At 26.4% G+C, this 20,062-nt stretch overlaps 4 protein-coding genes across 6 annotated transcripts; 1 reads left to right on the top strand and 3 right to left on the bottom strand.

Annotated features, from left to right (window-relative positions):
* Positions 1–2,084: 2,084 nt before the first annotated feature.
* On the bottom strand, positions 2,085–9,760 carry LOC132929052 (cullin-associated NEDD8-dissociated protein 1). Its single transcript, XM_060994097.1, has 18 exons — positions 9,479–9,760; positions 9,231–9,400; positions 8,792–9,005; positions 8,590–8,735; positions 6,293–6,436; positions 5,779–6,224; positions 5,586–5,719; positions 5,354–5,514; positions 5,084–5,289; positions 4,739–5,022; positions 4,537–4,668; positions 4,137–4,454; positions 3,913–4,073; positions 3,634–3,832; positions 3,121–3,567; positions 2,810–3,053; positions 2,583–2,729; positions 2,085–2,478 (listed from the first exon to the last, which is right to left on the bottom strand). The coding sequence occupies exons 1-18, from the start codon at positions 9,518–9,520 to the stop codon at positions 2,339–2,341; spliced, it is 3,735 nt and encodes a 1,244-aa protein (XP_060850080.1). The 5' UTR covers positions 9,521–9,760; the 3' UTR covers positions 2,085–2,338.
* A 180-nt stretch (positions 9,761–9,940) lies between these two features.
* On the top strand, positions 9,941–12,010 carry LOC132930312 (U2 small nuclear ribonucleoprotein A'). Its single transcript, XM_060996108.1, has 6 exons — positions 9,941–10,190; positions 10,321–10,468; positions 10,854–11,082; positions 11,153–11,273; positions 11,595–11,741; positions 11,823–12,010. The coding sequence occupies exons 1-6, from the start codon at positions 10,109–10,111 to the stop codon at positions 11,891–11,893; spliced, it is 798 nt and encodes a 265-aa protein (XP_060852091.1). The 5' UTR covers positions 9,941–10,108; the 3' UTR covers positions 11,894–12,010.
* A 1,600-nt stretch (positions 12,011–13,610) lies between these two features.
* On the bottom strand, positions 13,611–16,915 carry LOC132930300 (serine/threonine-protein kinase Nek8-like). Of its 3 annotated transcripts, none has more exons than XM_060996085.1 (7): positions 15,796–16,915; positions 15,326–15,480; positions 15,170–15,260; positions 14,938–15,114; positions 14,705–14,865; positions 14,483–14,633; positions 13,611–14,245 (listed from the first exon to the last, which is right to left on the bottom strand). In XM_060996085.1, exons 2-7 carry the CDS (start codon positions 15,370–15,372, stop codon positions 14,012–14,014), a joined length of 861 nt encoding a protein of 286 aa, XP_060852068.1. In that variant the 5' UTR covers positions 15,373–15,480; positions 15,796–16,915; the 3' UTR covers positions 13,611–14,011. The 3 variants fall into 3 exon arrangements, with proteins under 3 accessions (XP_060852068.1, XP_060852069.1, XP_060852070.1); XM_060996086.1 differs by having other exon boundaries at positions 15,326–15,418; XM_060996087.1 differs by lacking the exon at positions 15,796–16,915 and adding an exon at positions 15,481–15,768 and having other exon boundaries at positions 15,326–15,418.
* A 380-nt stretch (positions 16,916–17,295) lies between these two features.
* LOC132930301 (probable enoyl-CoA hydratase) lies at positions 17,296–18,725 on the bottom strand. Its single transcript, XM_060996088.1, has 4 exons — positions 18,569–18,725; positions 17,952–18,187; positions 17,595–17,886; positions 17,296–17,526 (listed from the first exon to the last, which is right to left on the bottom strand). The coding sequence occupies exons 1-4, from the start codon at positions 18,681–18,683 to the stop codon at positions 17,426–17,428; spliced, it is 744 nt and encodes a 247-aa protein (XP_060852071.1). The 5' UTR covers positions 18,684–18,725; the 3' UTR covers positions 17,296–17,425.
* Positions 18,726–20,062: the final 1,337 nt, after the last annotated feature.

Raw genomic sequence — 20,062 nt, 5'->3', positions numbered from 1 at the left:
AGGGCTGAGGCCGCGGGGCTCCCGAGGTACGTACAAAATTGTTAGCCACAATACTTTTATCATGACAATAATAAAAATCATTGGGAAATTATTTTTTAATCAAAGAAAGGTCGAGAAGATAATTTTTAAGTATATAATGGTAATGATTTAAATAAAATTGTGAGGATAGGAAAACAATTATAGTACCTATTATTATTAATTCTTTACATATATTAGCTAGCTAGCATAAAAATCATTTTAGCAATAATTAACGTCACTATATTTAATAATTTAATTTCTGTGGCCTCCGCTTCCTATAAGTCCTATATAGACCTTAGGGCCACCGAATTTCACGTTACACCGTGACACTCGACAATAAGGTGTATAATAGGTAGCTAGGTATATTGCAAAACCTATTACAGCGTTCCGAACAATATCTATGTATGCTATAAGGTATGTATTGTCAGTTTATAATGACTAATGAGTAACAAAGAATAAGAACATAATTACACATAACATATGTACCTAATATAAAAAAAATATGTGCATATTAAAAAGTTAATTTACTTAAATCGTAGGTAGGTACCTACGTGTGTAAATTACAGCGTTAAAAGAATGTCTTTATCATTATTATTGTACATAGACACATCACACATAGTACTAAGTAAAGAAAATTTTTCTTTCTTAAACTAAAAAAAAGCGTGAAGTTACAAAATTTAATTAATAAATAATATTTATTAAATATTTCTAATGGTGGTAAAACTCCAATTGCTGAATATGTATCAAAATTCAACAATATTATATACTCTTATTTGTCGTAATATTGTACTTTAAAAATTTATTTATTTTACTTTATTAATTATTTAAGTATAAATTGAAGATTGTAATTTAGTTTGATTTCGCTAAAAATTAGCAATTGATTTTTAAAATTTTACCCGGTCGCAGGTTACACATGACCTTTTTAGTTCTTACATTTGATGAGAACTATATGAGCGCTGATTACATGAGTGATTTTGTTTTTATACCTGTACCGGCTGTACCTATTGGGTGCAGTTTACAAATCGCCGATCAAAATAATAATAAATAAGACATAGGTAATAATCATTAATCACGTGTGCAAACGTAGACTGTATTAGCTTTGAACAGAAGTATAAAGCAGAATAAGCAGATATATCATTATTCACTCATTAGCGCTATCCAACAAATTTGTGCTGAAATATGACCATCGTACTTCTAATAATTATTTTTGTAAAAACGTTACCTAATAAATATAAAAACATTAATTGATGTACTATAAATACAAGTGTCTTGTACTATAATCTTATATTAACAATCCGTGCGTATGATTTATTATATAGACACAACAAAAACATGCATCATTGTTAAATAAACACATTCATCGCATCGCTTAGAATCTAGGTTGTTCTACAAAAAATTATATTATAGGTATTACTCACAAAATGTTATATTTTCACTTTCTATGAATGGTATGATTTTCGAAGTTATAGCTTTTTTTATAAATTAATTATTAATAGTTTACTTTAAAATGTTGAAAAAATTTAAAGTGTGTAATTTTTTGTAGACCATTTACAACAGTGTAGATTAAAAATACACAGGGGCGTTTTTTTTTTTTGAAAAGCATATGAAGTTTAGATTTTAACAAAATTAGATATTTAAAAAAAGATAATCATTTTGGTTATTTTGTTGGAAATCTTCCAACTGTTTTTTATAAATGTTTGAAGTTTAAGAATATTAGGTTATGTCAAACCAATCATTTAATTTAAGTAAGTGGTCAACTTTTTATACTTACCAGCCCCCTACAATAACATTAACAAAATTAAATATTTACATAATAAAGAATTATTTAAGTTTGATTTTGATGAATATATTATTGTTTATTACTAAAAAACATAATCAGTATTCACATGTAATATGCTAAGTGTGATCTGCAAGTAGAAAAAACATGCAAAAACTACAGCAAAAATAGTAATTGATACTTTTTTATGGTATACAATATAATTCAAATGAAATAATATTTTGATATTATCTGAAAAACATTCAAACCAATACATATTACGGTGGTCAACAAATGGTACTGTTAATAATATGGTTATTACTAACTTTATTCATTTAAATGAGTAAAAAAATTTTTAGATAATATTTATTATTTGTAAGATTAAAATTAATATTTTTTATAAATGAATTCAAAAGATTTACAGAAATAGTATAAATTAAATCTTGCCTATACACATAAAAATTATTATTTACAATATTCTTGATTTCTTTTGTAAAACATATTTATAGAAACCAATCCAATTAATGTTGTAGTAGGACATAAATATTCTAATATTTATCATAATTATTCGCAAATCTCCATAGGTATGGTATAATTATCAGTTACCAACCCTAATGTGTCTCTATGAATTGTTTCATAAATATGATTTAATTCGGGAGAGCTTTTGATTTGACATACAAAATCACTCATATGTGGATTTTTATCTAAAAAAAAAATATATTCACAATTATTAACAACAATAATAATACAACAGAATAAATATATTTTATTAAATAAATAAGTAGATTGAGCTCAAAATTTTACTTACTAGCATCGGGTATAGTTTGTAAATTAACAACTGCTCTCATAGCAGATCTCTTAAGTTCTTCCATTTTTTCAAATTCCTGTTTCACAGAGTTGGCTTTAATTTTCAACATGCATGTTTGTTTTAAAGGTTCAACAATTTTATCCAACCCTAAAAAAAAATTATTAAACATTAAACAATTATTTACATCAAGCCCTGATTACTGATTATAGTAGAATTTAACAACTTACTTTGCAATACAGCACTAGGTACAATTTGAGCCATTCTCGAAACCATCAGATACGTAAGCATTTTAATATCATAATGATCACGTAATCCATTCTCCAAATAATTAAGATATTCGAATATGTCTAGACGATCTAAACATGAGTCTAATAATGTATACATACATTCAAAGGCTGCTTTTCTTATATCTAACCCATCATCAACAGTATGCTTAAATGGACCCATTTCTACTTCTCGTATAAGCTCTTTCTAAAACGTACACAAATACATAGAAAATTGAATTCTAAAATTTTAATTTTAAAATATAAATATATACCTTAACAATTGTTTCTGCATATAGTTTAGGAAGTACAGTGTCGAGTAAATCCCTGACCAAAGATGGCTTATTATGTGCAGCTGAATTAAAAGCAATTAATGTTACTCGTCTAACATTTATATCTGGATCGGTAAGAGCACTCAAAAACTGGTCCATATTCTGTCTAAGCAGCATGTCAATTGGTTGTGGTTGATCAGATATAGTGAATTTAACAGCTGTCAATAATGTGGTTCTCATAAGCGCAGATGAAGAGGGTAGAGATGACTGTAAGTTTGGCAATAAATTATATGGATCGATTAATGTAAGTTTTCCTAAACATTCAGCAACCACATTACGTGAACCTTCTTCTATACATTCACAGTGCTTAAATAATTGGTTCCATATAGCTGGGACAAAAGGTTTCAAGTTTTCAATGCCATTAGGAGTAGACGACTCAAATGTGATGATCTAAACAATATCAATAATCATTAAAAAATAAAAATTATACTTTAATAAAATAAAAATAAAAATTACCTCTTTTAGGGAATGTAATAGTAAATATTGACGTTTAGGTTGCATGTCAATCTCTCTTAATATGAAAGGTATATATTGCTCTAAGTTTCCAATAGAAATGCTACCTAAACTGTAACTTGCTGATGATTTTATTTCTTCAGAATTAGACGAGAATGATTGTAGTATAGTTTCCTTCAAATTAACTACAGAACTTAAATCTCTGTAATTAATATTTAAAATTATAAAAAAATGTTCTAATAATAATAATTATAATAATAAAAAAAATATAGATAAACATACATATGTCTACCAACTTCACCAATTACTAGCAACGAAAAAATACGCTGTTGGTCATTAGACGGATTAATCAATTCAGACATGAAACTATTTATAATACCCATTGCTTGAGTTGGCTGTATGGCTGTCAGTGCTGCTACACACTTGGCTAACGAATGATAAGCCTAGACATTTATAATATTTTTTTTGTTTATTACTGTTAAAAAATTATTTAAATTAAATATTACTTGTTTATGTAAAGTTAAAGCTGGAGTGCCAACTGGCTGAGCCATCAATGGTGATATTAAAAGTGTCACTAACTCTTGGTATCCAAACTGTGGAACATTTGTAGCAACCAGAGATTGGAAGAATAATAAAATAGCATTCAAGGCAGCTCCTTGCAATAATGGAGATTTGGTTAGAGTCATAACTTCTGGCATAATAATGTTAGCCGAAAATGACATAGCCAATGGTTGAATTTTTATAATTGTGGTTAGCAAAGAAAGTGTTAACTGAGCAATATGTAAATCTGATTCATTAATTAATTGTGGTAATTCAATAAGTATCTAAAATAAAATATACATATACATATAAATTATGATAATATTGATATTTAAACAAAATATTATTTTATGCATTAATATATACCTTATTTAATAATTCAGTAGAAAAATCAGCATGGAAATTATTTAGCAACATATTGAGTAAAGTTAAAGTACTCAGTTTCAATGCTCTTTGATTTTTACGAAGGAATGATGCCAAAATTAATACACCATCACTCTAAAAAAATATAATTTTATGTTTTATATAAAAATATAAATCCACAAATCATTAATTAAATTAAATTTACCAGAATAGAAGACAAATTAATTTTCAATGGTGATCCAGCAACTTTAATAAGTGCTTTAACAGTTGTAAGTCTAGTAATTTCATTGCGCAAACGATCCAAGAATATAGGTAAACACACTTGCAACTCATTTTGTAATACATCACCTAAATTACATATTATTTGTCCCATACAAGAAATTGAGCGTTCCTTTACTTCTTGGTCAATATCAGAAGTTTTCAAACGAGAATATGTACAATTATACAATGGCACAGCGTATACCACAAAATTGAACTCTAGTTTATTATCTGGCAAAATAAAATAAAATTAGAAAATTGTATATCTATTTAAATATTGTTTTGTTTTTACCTAATGGGCGAATGACTTTGACCATTTCTTGTAAAACAATAAGTGCTTCTGCAGTTATCTTATAAAATGGATCACCAACGGCAGTTATAATAGGCGGAATTAATTGTTCTACCCAGGGATGAAAGATTTCTGGAGCATGTGATGTCAACACGCAATGAATAAATGATAATGTATCAATTTTCATGTTGCTACTAGACTTTTTGTCACTACAAATTATTAACTAAATAATTAAAAACAAAGGAAAAAATGAAGAATATAAATAAATAATACCTTAGAGAATATTGAATTCCAGGAATTAAAGTTCCTATGTGGTTGGTGAGAGCACCAGGAAGAACAATAACAAGCTCTTTCAATAGAGCTAAACAGTCAGTACGAGTTTTAACACTCCGTTCTTTCATTTGAGCATGTATAGCTTTAACAATTGCAGGAACCTATATGCATTGTTTTTTAAAGATATTAATTATTTATGAACTATTTATCAGTCTGTCATTATTTAACTTACTTGGGATTGAAGAAGATACATAGCTGAATCCTCATCAGCCATATCAGCTGTCATATTACTACTAGTCAACTTTGTTTGTTTCAACAATGCCATGTACACATGTAATATATCACTTTTAACATTTTCTTCCCTTTCTAAAATATTAAAGATTTAACTATTGTTTCTGGAATAACATTATTTAAAATATAATTACCTTTAAATCTTTGGATCAATGATTTTGAAACATTTCTATACATATCTGCAATTAAATCCTTCCTGGTTATGATTATACCTTCCAAACACTTTGCAGCTGACCGCCTAACTTTCCAACTCATATCATCATCATCCGAATAATCATCCTCAATATCTTCATCTTCTAAATCTTCACCATCATTAGTATCCATTAAATTCTCATCACCATTTTCGCCATTATCATCATAATTATAATTTGGATCATATGCCAAATATTCCAAGCATAACTTAATTATGTCATTAGTATAAGCTGCTGTTTCACTGGGACAACGATTAACAAAAGCATCAAAGGCTTGCAAACAATATTCACGTAATTCATCATCTTCCGTAGAATTTTCTACCAATGGCCCTTGTATTAATGGTACAACACGATCAACATGAACACCAAAACGATGGCCAGCTTGACGACTGCAATGTTAGTAAACAGACAATAATGGTTTAATAATATAATTTTAAATGATTTACTTAAATTTTACCATATAGCTGCTATACACTGTATGGATGTTTTAGATCTTGCTGCTGGTTGTTGTATTGATAAATCATTAACCAAATAATCAATAAGTTTAATGTATAATACTTGATTACATGACAATACTAAATGACCAAGTGCAACAATAGTCCTGAAATAAACAAATGTATATTTAAAATTAGATGGAGGTAAAAAATGTAATATTCTGCATAATTGTAAAGAGTTAGTAGTAAGCGATCAATATCAATTACTTTTAAGTTAGAATATTTTATATTTCATAAATTACTATAAAATATCTTTTGGTTTTAAATTTTAATACATTATACATGATTAAGTGTAGTCATTGTCCATACCAAGATAGATTGTTAATTTAAATTTTAAAATAAGTATTAAATGATTTTATTTGGTGATACCAGATTAGCACAAAATTATTTTTCTAAATTAAAATGCTATTGCTTAAAGTAACTTGCTTTTTTTTTTTTTTAAGTAGGTGACTCATCATATGATAATATACAATAAACCATACTTATAACTTATTTATCTCTCTCTAGCTGAAATATATATTAATTAAAACAATTATTGATCTCAGAGCATTTTATTTTACTGCAATTCAATTTCCTGCTAATAATGTTGATTACATTTATATGATATGATATTAAGAAATATGTTAACATCCGGGTTTGCACAATCATGATTGAGCTTTTATTAGATAAATATCAAAATAGAATTAGTTATTAAATACTTATGTTGATTTATTTTTAATGATAAAAATAATTTAAAAAATCAAAAAAACTAATTGATCAAATTACAATATAAACACAATATTATATTATTTAAAACTACACTCAATAATCAAACTTTTAAAATTAAAAAATTTACAGTGTTATTCATAGTCATATTGGACCGGGTTCAACAATAGTTTTTTTTGGTATTCATACTTTACTTAGACCATAGACTGAGTTTAATGATAAACCTCTGATTTATAAACTAGGCAAATACTAGGTTTAATGCTGGTTTATTATAAAAATCACTGTTATCTTATTATCATTTAATTTAATTTATTAATGTTTTGAAAACTTGTGCACTTTATACCTAAGAAAAATGGATATTGCTAATGTACAAAATGTTACGACGCATAATGAATTTAAGAAATTTCTCCCCACTTTCCCAGGTAACTCTTTTTTGTTGATACATTACAAAAAACAATTATGCGATTTAAATTATAATTTTGAATAAATAAAATATCATTAACAAACTCTAAAATAGAATATGAATCTAAATATATTTTACAAAAATTCATAAAATATGACAATAAAAATGGCATAAATAAAAACACCTGGAAAAACTGTAACGTTTGTAAAACATAGAATGTATTTTTGCCTTATTTTTTTTTTTTTTTTTTAGATTGGCGTCAATTAGTAATAATATGGACATTTGGGAGGCTCTCTATGGCTGTTTATAATAAAACTAAGATAATCCACGTTTTTAAAAACTTAGTCTAGCCCATTTATTATGTTGACTATGAATAATACATTGTTAAACCTGAGTTTAACCGAGGTCTAAGAATTAAACCAAGTTTTTCTAATCTTATGTTAAACCTTAGTTTTCGACAATGACTATGAATAACACTGTTACTATTTTTTTCTTTTTGTATGAGGCATGATATCAAATCTAGAAGTGCTATAAAAATAGACTCATGATTTTACTGGTTTTTAAATATTTTTTATCAATTGGTTTTTGAAATTTTGAAAAAATATATTCAGCACAGTAAAATTAACTAATATTATATAATATAAGAGGAAAAACATGGACTTTTTGAAGGGAAGCTTTCTTTTAAATTTTAAGGAGATTGAGTGGAGGATTTATAGTTTTGAAATTGCTACTTTTCTTTATTTAAATGCTAAAAATGAAAATGTTTTTTAAGTTTTTTATGACTAGGCAAATAAATAAGAAAATTATAAATAGATAAGACAATAAAAAAAATATCAAAGTTTACATTAAATATTTCAATATAATCTGATTTTTTTAGTATCACTACCAACTCTTTGTCTGTTATATTGTATTATATCTAAATAATAACATTATTGATTTTAAAATAAATTATTTTTAATCTAAACTTTATTACTTGATCAAATAAGGTAACCACATGTTAATGTAAAAATCAATTTATTTATTAGAGATAGCGGTACACAAAAATACCTAAAAAAGTGAGTGGTAAATAAGAGAAAAATCCCTAATTAATCACTATCAGATAATATTCAAAATTAAATTTGTACGTACTAAGAAGTGTAATAATTAAGTTACCTTTTTCTTACTGCTTGGCGAGAAGAATTTAATTGAGGCAATAATGATTTTAGTATACCACTGTGAAAATCTAATAACAATGATCCAAATCTTGAGAGTAAATCAGCAAGTATGTCTAAAGCTTCCAATTGTACTGATACATCTTGCTGTAAATGAGATTACTTCATAAATGTTGTATTCTATGATAAACTATCAAACTTACCTTTTCAATAGCACTTGTCAATTTTCCAGTAATTCTACGGCACACATTTGCAGCTAATAGAGCGTTAGTGATTGGCAGCTCACTTATAACAGTTTTTAATCCAATACTGCAAATGTCTCTCAATTGTTCATTTTCAGATATCATATTAGTACAAAGTGCATCAACAATAGTCTCAACTTGGTTTTCTTTTACTTTATTAACAAGTGGACCCAAACTAAAATTCAATTAAATAATATCACTCATTCATTAAAATGAATCATATAATTTATTAGACATGAATGTTGTTAAGTTATCTCAAATCGATCAAATTTTTGTACAAATGTTATTGCATTAATAACTTAATAATAAATAATAATACTAATGCATCAAAAATAAAATGTACGTGGTTTGTATAAATTAATAAACCTAGGCACTTAAACTTTCAAAACTCGATACTTACCATTTAACAGCAAGATTTTGAACTTCACCATTTTTGTCTTCCAACAACCTTAGCAACATTCTTACAACTTTGCGTTCTGAATCATCATCTAGTTTAATGCTGTCTTTCTGCAACTCTGACATTAAGTCGTTGGTTGCCATAAACCGGAAGTCTTTATCACTTGAAGTCATCTAAAACAACATGCATAATATTCAGCAAAAGCCCTCAAGTGACTACTAAAGACCAATGTAATCATAAAATTCACTTACTTTTTCAAGCAAATGAGCGATTTGGTACGACACGTTAGCCATGATTTTGTAGTCGATCGTTACGCCAATAAATCCGACAAGAGTATCACTGTGCGAATATTAATCGCGACCGAATAGGTAGTAGCTAAAATTAAAATTCCATTAGACGAGTTTTGTGCATTTGTATTATACTGGAGTTACGATTTTAAGACACCGGATAAAACGTAAAACGATTGAAAATTGGGATAGGTAAAATAGCTTGTCGTAAAGAAACACGGCGGATGCGGCAAGTAAAGAAATTAACTTTGTGTTTTATGAAAACTGATTACGTTTTTATAGTCTCCCAGAAATATATAGCCACAGTTAATGAACCTTGGTCGTGTTTTTATCTTTTGGCATCGTACCTGAATATACCACGGTTTGTTGTTTACTTACCTCAAGTAACCGCTACTAACGTAAGTAGTGGTAGTGGGCAGTAGCGTGATTGCGTGAAAGTGTAACACTGCGTCTGGAGCGTCACGTTAGTTTATTATTATTATAAAATATGTTATTTGTTAACAATTAACAGTTGTGTAATTCCTATGTCGTGTCTATCTAATTCAAAATTTAAGTAGATTGATTCTATTAGACATTTAATTTTCATCCGGAATCATGGTCAAACTTACCACGGAATTAATCATGAATTCATACCAGTTTATAAACCCAGTCAAAGATAGAGAATTAGATTTGAGGGGTAAGCGATTAAATACAATGTGACAGAAAGTCACCACATTTTAACAATTATTCTTGTATTTCATGTAATATATTAACATACCAACTTGTATATTTCTTTTACATATGCCTACAATTACAAAATGTTTTAGGTTATAAAATACCTTTGATTGAAAACATGGGTGCAACACTTGATCAGTTTGATACAATTGATTTTTCAGACAATGATATCAGAAAAATTGATGGCTTTGCATACCTTAAAAGATTAAAAAATATCATATTTAATAATAATGCTATTGTGTAAGTATTCTAAGTTTAAAATTTTTAATTATAATTAAAAATAATAACATTTTACTTTACTATATTTCAAATTATATGTTTGATATTGCAATTGTAACCGTATAAAAATAAGTTTTTTCTCTCTTTAAATGCAATATATTAATTTGTGCTAATTTAATTTAGTTTCCTTGAATAAAAACAATTCAATAAATAATAAAAAATATTTCATTATTTTTTATATATTAAAAATTTGGTAGTCTGTAATCAGTATTTCCTTAATTATCTTAAGTGATAATGTCACTCCTTTAAAAAATTCACAATTTGTATAACATTTAAATTATAATTTGTCATTTTACTTTTTGTAAACTAAGAAAATTTAATAAATCTAATTGAATATTTTTTGCAGACGTATAGCAGATAACTTAGAACAATGTCTACCAAATCTCGAATCTTTAATACTAACAGGTAACCAGATTCAAGAGCTTGGAGATTTAGATCCTCTTGCTTCACTTCCTAAGTTAAAAATGTTAAGTCTTTTGCATAACCCAGTTGCATCAAAAGAGCATTATCGACTTTATGTAGCACATAAAATTCCACAAGTTCGAATTTTGGACTTTAGAAAAGTTAAATTGAAGGTTTGTTGTTCTTCTCAAATAATTATAATACATAGTAACTAATAAGTAATAAGCGTTATATAAATTATAGGAATATGAAGCAGCTAAAACATTATTTAAAGGCAAAGAAGGAAAAGAACTTAAAAAGAAGTTAGTTAAGAAATCTAATCAATTTGTTCCTGGAGAAGGTCTTGAAAACAGAAGAGCAAATGGTAAAAATATAGTGATTATACTCGCACTATTGTGTTATCTCTGTCTTACTAATACATAACAAATTTTACGTTTAATATTATTCATTTTACTCAATAAATTTTTTCTTTTAGTAATTGCAACTAATTTAATCTATTATCAAATTTAATTAGAGTCTATGTAGGTTTCTTTTGATATGATGAATTTTAATTTATATATTTATTTATTAATAATATATTTTCTTTTAAATTTGATAATAGATCAAATTACTATAATATTAAAAATAAGTGTAAAATGTAATTTATATAGATTCGTTTTGTATTTATTATTTATTATTATTACAGGTCATAGCCAAGCAGACATGTGGAGAATTCGAAAGGCTATATCTGAAGCATCATCATTAGAAGAAGTTGAACAACTTTCCAAGTTGCTTGAAGCTGGGCAAATTCCTAACAAAGACCAAAATAAAAAGTCTGTTCCACTAAATGGAGGTAAGTAAATAATGTACAATTGTATAAGTAAAATATTTTAATTTATTTTATTCTTAAATTATTATTATATATATTTACTAGAAGAAAATATTGAAGAATTTGATGATGATGATGATGATGATAATAATGAAGCACCAACACCAATGGAATAGTGGTAGTCCAGTCCTGATTCTTGTACTGAAGGCTAAATTTCTCAGTTAAAATTTAAGAATATATTATGTTTAATATTAAATCAGTTTATTAAAAGATAAGAACAGATACACTTACTATTGGTCTATTTTTCAATTACAATTTTTTTCTTGAATCCTATTATCAATGGGTTACCATTAAAATACTAACATTAATATTAAGCTTATATGTTGAGAAGCGTTATACATGAACATTCATGAGTGTTACCTTTTAAAACAAACAATCCCATCTCATTTTACATGTCTTACAGTATTTAGTGATTACAGTGATCATTTATGAGTACAATTCATCATCTGAAATAATTTTACCAGGATACAATGCAAATTATCAACTACGAATATTAACATATATTATTTTTTTTATAAATACTATGTACACTTAACTGAAAACTGTTACAAAATGGATAACAGTTGTCTATTGCAGAGGTGGCCGCTAGCCAACATGAAGAGTATCATAAGCTGCTACAATAAGTGCAATGTAAGTAAGACTGAAAATTAAAAATTAGTTAATATTATTGAATTTATAATTTTGTTAACTGTTCTAACAAATAAATTAAAAGTGTATACTCATTTTTATTAAATTATTTTATACATTCAAATCTTAAGATATTTAATTCTCAGTTATCTCGGAAAAATAATAATTTCATAATTTGCATATAGATTTATTTTTCATTTAATCAGTGAGAAAATGTACAACAATAATGTGACCAATAGATGAAAAATATATTGATTTGAACAGAAAAAAATGTGTTTATTATTTTATCTTAAATAATCTGTTTTATACTGTAAATATTTAGATAATAATGTATGCATTGCTATTAATAAACAACATATTTTATAATATATTACTATTTTCATTTGTTCATACCAGTGATTCGATGTAGAGTGCTAATTCTAACACAGTATTATTATTAATAATAATATAATATTTTATTGTTAATTATTCTATGATTGCAATGCTTACAACCTTCATATTGCGTCACAAATTTTTGTATCATGAAAGCCAACAAATTGACAAAAAGTTTTTACAATTTTTTTTTTTTTTTTATTAATTACATCTAGTCCTGTGATTAGATGTCATTACCAACTTCTCATTTTCAATGCTACTCTTACATGTGTTGTCACTGACTTACTAATATACAATAAAGAAAATTTGTGTACAGTAGATTCAATTGTTGTTAATTTTAATATTAGAGTAAATTATTTATATTAGGGCAAGAACATTATCTGTACTTAAGTGTTGGCTATATTTTAATGTTTTAATTTCTAAGCAAGATATAAATATTTTAAACATTGCAAGTTAACAATGCTCATTTCTAGCTTAATATTTAAAATATTGAAAAAGCTAATGCTTATGCACAAATAATGTTCTTATTTTGTAAGACAGATAACATAAGTGTGAATGTCATAAATCAAGTAAACAGTTTTTAATTCATAAATAAATACTCACTAAGTAAATTAGTCATAAAAAAATTTAAAAAAGGAATAAAAAGTTACTAATTATCACACTACATTTAAACAATAACATTAAAAGTAGCACCTAACTCCATAATGGAGTTAATGAATATATCATTAAAATCTTTACACTATTAAGTGCAGATAATTTTATCCTCAAGTCCCAAGCACTGCACTGACGTGCCTCAAATTTGAAGGTAATTACATTGGCTAAAATTAAATCACATTTACTCTAGTTCATAAATCAATCATATATTACTTAATAAGTGTATATCTGTATAGAAAATAGATAATTAGTATTATTTTCTAATTTATTTAAATTATCAATAAACACAAAATTACAAAAAAAAAAAAAAAATAGCTTAACAAAATAATTGCACATAAAATTTGTACACATTTATTTATAAGTCACAATACTTTTTTTTTTATTGAAGCAAAATTTAACATTTTATTAATCCAACTTCAATTCTTAAATGTTAGCTTTTCAACCATGTCGTAAAAAAAGAAAAAAAATCAATGTGTTTTGTTTTAACAGAATAATAATAATAATAATGATAATAAAATTTACTTCTTACTTATTAGTTATTTATATATTTAAATAACAAAAAATTGTGTCTGTGAATACATTTAATAATTTTTGTTTGAGACTTTCCTACCAGATTTAAACCAATGACCATTGCTGTTTAATACATAGGGTAGAATATATGGATTTGAAAGTATAGCAGATGCATTAGGTCGAACTGTTGGATCACGATTTAATAACTCGTACAAAAGCCTTATCACATCGTTGTCGTAAAAAGTAATTTTTTCTGTAAGACTTAACACTCCTTCTACAATGCTTGATATAGTATCTGCTAAACTCTATAAATAATTCAATAAATTAAGTTTAATTAGTGGCGCAACTAGAAAAAAATTTTGGGAGGGGGCTACATTATTACAATATATATATACATAAGATAAGTACATAGGTTATTATACTAGGCCTCGGAGAAGCCATCGGGAGGGATTACAAGCCCTTAACCCCTCATTGGTGGCGCCACTGAGTTTAATTAACAAGTTTTATTAAATCATTAAGTATATTATTATCAAAGTAATTACCTCGGCATAAAAAGGATGTTTTGAAGTAATCAAATAGTATAACACACAACCAATTTGCCATATATCACTTTTTAATCTTAGAGGTTTCCCACAACATTGTTCAGGAGACATATAACATGGTGTACACCAATTTTCACCATTAATTTTGTCACTTAACATAAAAAGTTCATAAAATTGATTATGTTCTTATAGTAAGTAATAATGAAAATATCAATGAATTACCTGGTTAATATGCGAGAAGAACCAAAATCACCAAGTTTTACTATTGTACCTTGATTACCGGTTAATAATATATTCATTGGATTAATATCACTATGCATAATCTTCATTTTGTGGATGTAATCCACAGCCATTGTAAGTTGACTAAATATATTTAATACACACTAGAAAATTTTCAAGATATAAATTAATAAAAAATTAATTTAAAATTATAACACTAAAAAATAAACAAATACATTTTGGGCAATATAATTTGAATTTTGAGAATATTTATTAACAAAGTTTTCTAGTGTTCCGTGTATTGCATATTCCATAATAATATGAAAACTTTGTTTATTTTGGAAACTATTATAATATCTGATGATGTTTGGATGATTTAACATTTGGAGAATTTGAATTTCTTTGATAGCTTCCTGAAAAAATGTAGGTACATTAAAATTACGAATACAGTAAATTGTTGTTATTTACCTTAACATTTTCTGTTGACATAGATTCTATATGTATGGTTTTCATCACAGCTAATTTTTTTAAATTAAAATCTCTAACCAATTCAACAACTCTATAATATGTAATATTTATAGATTAAAAAATAATATATTATGTTATATTTAATGGAAAATTTACCCGAAAGCTCCACGTCCGAGCACACCAACAATGTTATACGAATCCATACTCACAAAATAATAATAATCAACAATTAACTATTTTACTGACTTACTGTAAAAAAATATCAAGTATAATTTCAATCATTAACTACCCATTACAGACTTAAACACTACCTGTAAAATTAAAAGATGATTAATTTTATTTGAGTAATAACTAATAATTTATATGATGATGGTAGGAATGATATCTTTTTAGATCAGATTTTATGCAACATTATAATCATTCAGACATCGCCTTAATGAATTAAACTTAATTAATACTCAAATAATAAATAAGTTAACATTAAAAATAATTATTTAAAATGTTTGAACAGCGCTACAGATACACCATAGGCCAAAGTTACTATCTAATAATAATAGTAAATACTAAATATCATTGCAACAGTACTTATTGACTAATTTAATATTATTATTTGGCTATTTGCTTACTTGAGTTACTTAAAATTATTTGATAAAATTAATTTAAATTCAATTTATTATAGATTTGAATCAGACACAACGACAATAGATAACGTATAAGTATAACTGTAAAAGAAATAAAAAAAAGGGGACAGCATAGAGCATGAGACTACTAACGATTTCACGAAATTAAATTTTTAGTTTAATAATAAGACGTCTTATTAATACCTATATATAGTAGCCAGTTGGTATTTTACAGTTAACATAAAATAATAGATATGATATATTTGAACATTTTTAATAACCCAACGTCACTTATCATTTTTATGTAAAAACCAAAACTGTACTTATAAATAGAACAGTACAGTAAAACGACAACATTCCAAATATTTATTTAATATTTTAATCCAAATCCACTGTAAAATAATTGTCTTGTTCTGTAATATATATTATAATCATATTATAACGTGTAATGTGGATTATTGGGTGGTGGCCGATTGGTGGTACACTGGTACCTTTTGTAGATTAATTATTAATTTGTGTCTCGTGATCAATTGAATATTGATCGTACCCGTCTAAAAACATATTATTGTACAGTTTTTTTCATAAATCCGCTATCATTATTAGGATTAGGGGCATCATTGAAGTAATCAGAGGCCTAAAGTATCTTCACCTCAGTCATTCGCAAGTCATCTTTAAGATTTAAAAGATAATATTTATCTTTTAACAGTAGGTATTTACAAATTAAGTAAAACATTTTTTTTTATATAGGTACCTATGACCCTGTGTAGTTAGGGACACGGACTAGATAATAATAATGGTGTTCGTGGTTAGGGAGTTACCAAGTTTGTTACACAATTTCTTGGAATGTGACAAATTATATTTTTACTTTGCACAAAATATTATGAAAATAACTTAAATCCATACTAAATAGTGTATTACTGTTCAATGTATACCATTTAGTTTATTTTATGTGAATTATACATTATTTATGTACTCAATGCGCTACTTCTCGTATTAGTGAACAAAAAAAAATACATTTATATTTTTTATTTTAACAGAGATCATTAAATATGTTTGCCTGAAAAAATAATATATCTTTTAAAAGTGCATACTTTATGTTTTATTATATTGTATGTGTTACAGTGAATGGGAAATAAACATTAGTTCAGTACTTACTACTTAGTATATACTTCAAACAGTTCAAACTAGAACAACTCTCTTAAATGCCACACAAGCAACTACTACAACATATACAATGTGGAGGCCAAAAAAAAATAAACAAAATCTAAGATTTAAAAATAGTTCACTTTATAATAAATTATACTTTTGTCCACTTTTATTGAGGAAACAATTTAACAACATATCTTCTGTACATTTTTCAATAAACACTAATATACAATTCAAGGTAATAAAACCTCTTATTAATATCACAGAAATAATTGATGAGGCACACAGCCAAATGCCAATATTTTAATTCAATGAATGATGGTAACTTCAATTGGGTGTTATATAAGTTGAACGTCTGACTTCTCTTTTTAAGGTTTTATTTAAAATATTATAACAGTCATTATTTTCAAAATATTTATATTTTTTTGCTATTACATATTTTGTTGTCTATCCATAGTTATAAAACTGGTTCTAATTGTATATTACCATATTATTTTGATATTATTTTATGTATTATACTTCTATCGAAGTTAATTGACTGTTGTGGAAATTTACCAATATTAAACGCCATATTTACTGCTTGACCAACACCTGTAGTAAATTAAGCACATTTAATATTTATTGTTATTTTAATACATAAGGGAATGCGGTTTTCATACTTGATCCACATGCAACTACACGGTTTGCAAGACCACATTCAAATGCTTCTTTAGAGTTTACATCTCTACCAGTCAATAATAGATCCATAGTTCTTGAATAACCTACAGTTTTTAAAAGCCTCTTAAGAAATATTTTTGATTTTGAAATATTTAATTTTCTATCAATTGCCATAACCGCATTCTCTTCTACAATGCGCATATCACACCACAAACACAAATCAAAACCAAAGTTGTAAGCAAATCCAGATACAGCAGCTATGATTGGCTTTTGACAATATGATTGTAAAAATTCCTTAAGGAAAAATAAATAATTTTTTTATAATAAAAAACTTAATAAACTAAATTTTTATTTATTACATCGTATATATGTGATGCCTTGGACAATTCATCAGAGTCGATTCCTGCACAGAAAGATCCACCTTCACCATATAGAACAGCAATTGTTGATGAAGAATCATTCTCAAAATTTGTAATAGCTTTTCTTAAATCATCAAGAGTTGCCACATTTAATGCATTTTTATCATCTGGTCTATTCAATGATATTAAAGTAATATGCTGGTGTTTGAATGTTTTAACATTTGGGTAAATATTTTCTGAAATAATAAAATATAACAACAAAATGTATAATAAATTTTTATTTTTTCAACAATTCAGAGTATATTTAAAAAAATATAGGAGCATCTATCAACCATGGTACTCAAAGAATGTTATGGATGTCTCACCAATTGTGGAGAAAATAGAGATAAATATTAAATTAAAGATTTTGAATAATGTAAGTGTAGAAAGTCAATGTCTACACCATTTTTGTGGAAACAGATATCTTATAGAATGCAAAGATTTTTCATTACTTACAATTTTAAATTCGAGTAAACTGTTATCTTGTGTACAATATAAAACCTAATTCTGTATTACACATTTCAAACATTAAATTTTATTAATCAAGGCATGAATAAAACATTAATTAAAAATCATACCATTAGATGTAAGAACAGCTCCAGACGAAAAAAATTTATTATATTTTGTTGATGCGTCAAATTGTACGTACTTCGTTGAATGTAGAAATAATTTAAAATATTTTAAAAAAGCCATGCTTATAATATTTGAAATGGAAAATCGCTATCAGTTGATATTTTGTCAACATTATCAATCAACAGCTGATTATTCTGTGTAAATATTGGTGAACGGTCACATAGATCCCTCGACAGCTAGATCCCGGTGACTAACTGACGCAAGAGGATACATTAATAATGAGAAGACGGGTGTCATTCAATAATAATACGGGCGAAAAATATCGATAACAACAACTAATTACTAAATTATGCGATGCCAATAGCAGAAACTTTGAATGAGTCTAGTCTCAATGTCCTGAACAACATCTATACAATCTACCCCGCCGTGCATATACAATTTGTATAAGTACACAATTGAGTTTCTCGAACGGCAGACTCCCGAATAAATTTAAATGTCTGGCTAATAATAATATTACAACATAATAATACAGTATATAATCTATGGATATGGATCTATCATATTAATATATTATCTATGGTAATCATCAATCTTCGCTATTCGTCGGAGACGATTGACGGTTATAATAATTTTAACGGAGAAAAAAATAGACGTACAAATCGTTAAACCGTACTTTATTATATATAACATTTTAAACGCATATGCCGTTCTGTTCAGCTTATTTTTATGAAATATCTCAATATCTGCAATTCGAAACGTGGTAAAGACGGACGAGGAAAGGTGTTCCTGCGTCGGCGATGTGGTTACTGAACATGTGGACATCAAATATGACACAACTAAGTTTCACAAAAAAAATCGATGTTTACGTGAGTTTGATTTTCTATACTTTTAGAGCTTTAATTTACTTTTTTAGACATAAAATAAATACATACTTATTGCACCGGATAATCTGCTACACGCCGAGTGACGTATACGTATGCATATTTTATTCTCGAACGCGCGATGCATAAAATACGTGAAACCAAAAATACATAATCGTCATATTAGTTTATTACCAGACCCATTTTATATAATAATTTATATTTATATTAATTGTATAAATAGCATTTTTCATTTTTAACTGGCCGAGTACTTGATTAATATAAGTTTTTTTTATCCCTAACAAAAATAAAAAGTTTTCTGAAAAGACGCATTAATATTTTTTTATAATTGTCTGAATTTTGAATTTTTATGACATTATTAGATATTCATTTCATATTTCTGTGAAAACTATTTCTGCTCAACCGATTTTTGTTTTTTTGTAGTAATTTAAAAACGAATACTGTAGTTATTTGAAAATTTCACCAAATGTTAATGTTTGCATTTCTTATACATATTATAATTTTCAAAATATTTTGACTATACACTTATAGGATAAAATAACAATAGCATAATACCATAAATAGATGCATTTATTATATATATATATATATATATTAATATCGCAAATTATCTGAACA

The sequence above is a fragment of the Rhopalosiphum padi genome, chromosome 4 (genome assembly GCF_020882245.1).
Source record: "Rhopalosiphum padi isolate XX-2018 chromosome 4, ASM2088224v1, whole genome shotgun sequence".
Classification (NCBI taxonomy): Eukaryota; Metazoa; Arthropoda; class Insecta; order Hemiptera; family Aphididae; genus Rhopalosiphum; species Rhopalosiphum padi.
Note: the sequence above shows the minus strand (reverse complement) of the source record. Positions and strands in the feature narration are given on the sequence as shown.

What these genes read in the sequence shown, in the direction of transcription:
- LOC132930300 (XM_060996085.1), bottom strand. Translation starts at nt 15,372, where the DNA reads ATGGATTCGTATAACATTGTTGGTGTGCTCGGACGTGGAGCTTTCGG. An exon ending in TGTCAACAGAAAATGTTAAG is followed by an intron (nt 15,115 to 15,169) that starts GTAAATAACAAC and finishes ACATTTTTTCAG; the next exon opens with GAAGCTATCAAAGAAATTCA. An exon ending in AACATCCTTTTTATGCCGAG is followed by an intron (nt 14,246 to 14,482) that starts GTAATTACTTTG and finishes AATTATTTATAG; the next exon opens with AGTTTAGCAGATACTATATC.
- LOC132929052 (XM_060994097.1), bottom strand. Translation starts at nt 9,520, where the DNA reads ATGGCTAACGTGTCGTACCAAATCGCTCATTTGCTTGAAAAA. An exon ending in ATTGATCCAAAGATTTAAAG is followed by an intron (nt 5,720 to 5,778) that starts GTAATTATATTT and finishes TTAATATTTTAG; the next exon opens with AAAGGGAAGAAAATGTTAAA. An exon ending in TATTACATTCCCTAAAAGAG is followed by an intron (nt 3,568 to 3,633) that starts GTAATTTTTATT and finishes GATATTGTTTAG; the next exon opens with ATCATCACATTTGAGTCGTC.
- LOC132930301 (XM_060996088.1), bottom strand. Translation starts at nt 18,683, where the DNA reads ATGGCTTTTTTAAAATATTTTAAATTATTTCTACATTCAACGAAGTAC. An exon ending in AGGCATCACATATATACGAT is followed by an intron (nt 17,887 to 17,951) that starts GTAATAAATAAA and finishes TTTTTCCTTAAG; the next exon opens with GAATTTTTACAATCATATTG. An exon ending in TGTAGTTGCATGTGGATCAA is followed by an intron (nt 17,527 to 17,594) that starts GTATGAAAACCG and finishes AATTTACTACAG; the next exon opens with GTGTTGGTCAAGCAGTAAAT.
- LOC132930312 (XM_060996108.1), top strand. Translation starts at nt 10,109, where the DNA reads ATGGTCAAACTTACCACGGAATTAATCATGAATTCATACCAGTTTATA. An exon ending in TTTAATAATAATGCTATTGT is followed by an intron (nt 10,469 to 10,853) that starts GTAAGTATTCTA and finishes TATTTTTTGCAG; the next exon opens with ACGTATAGCAGATAACTTAG. An exon ending in TTAGAAAAGTTAAATTGAAG is followed by an intron (nt 11,083 to 11,152) that starts GTTTGTTGTTCT and finishes TATAAATTATAG; the next exon opens with GAATATGAAGCAGCTAAAAC.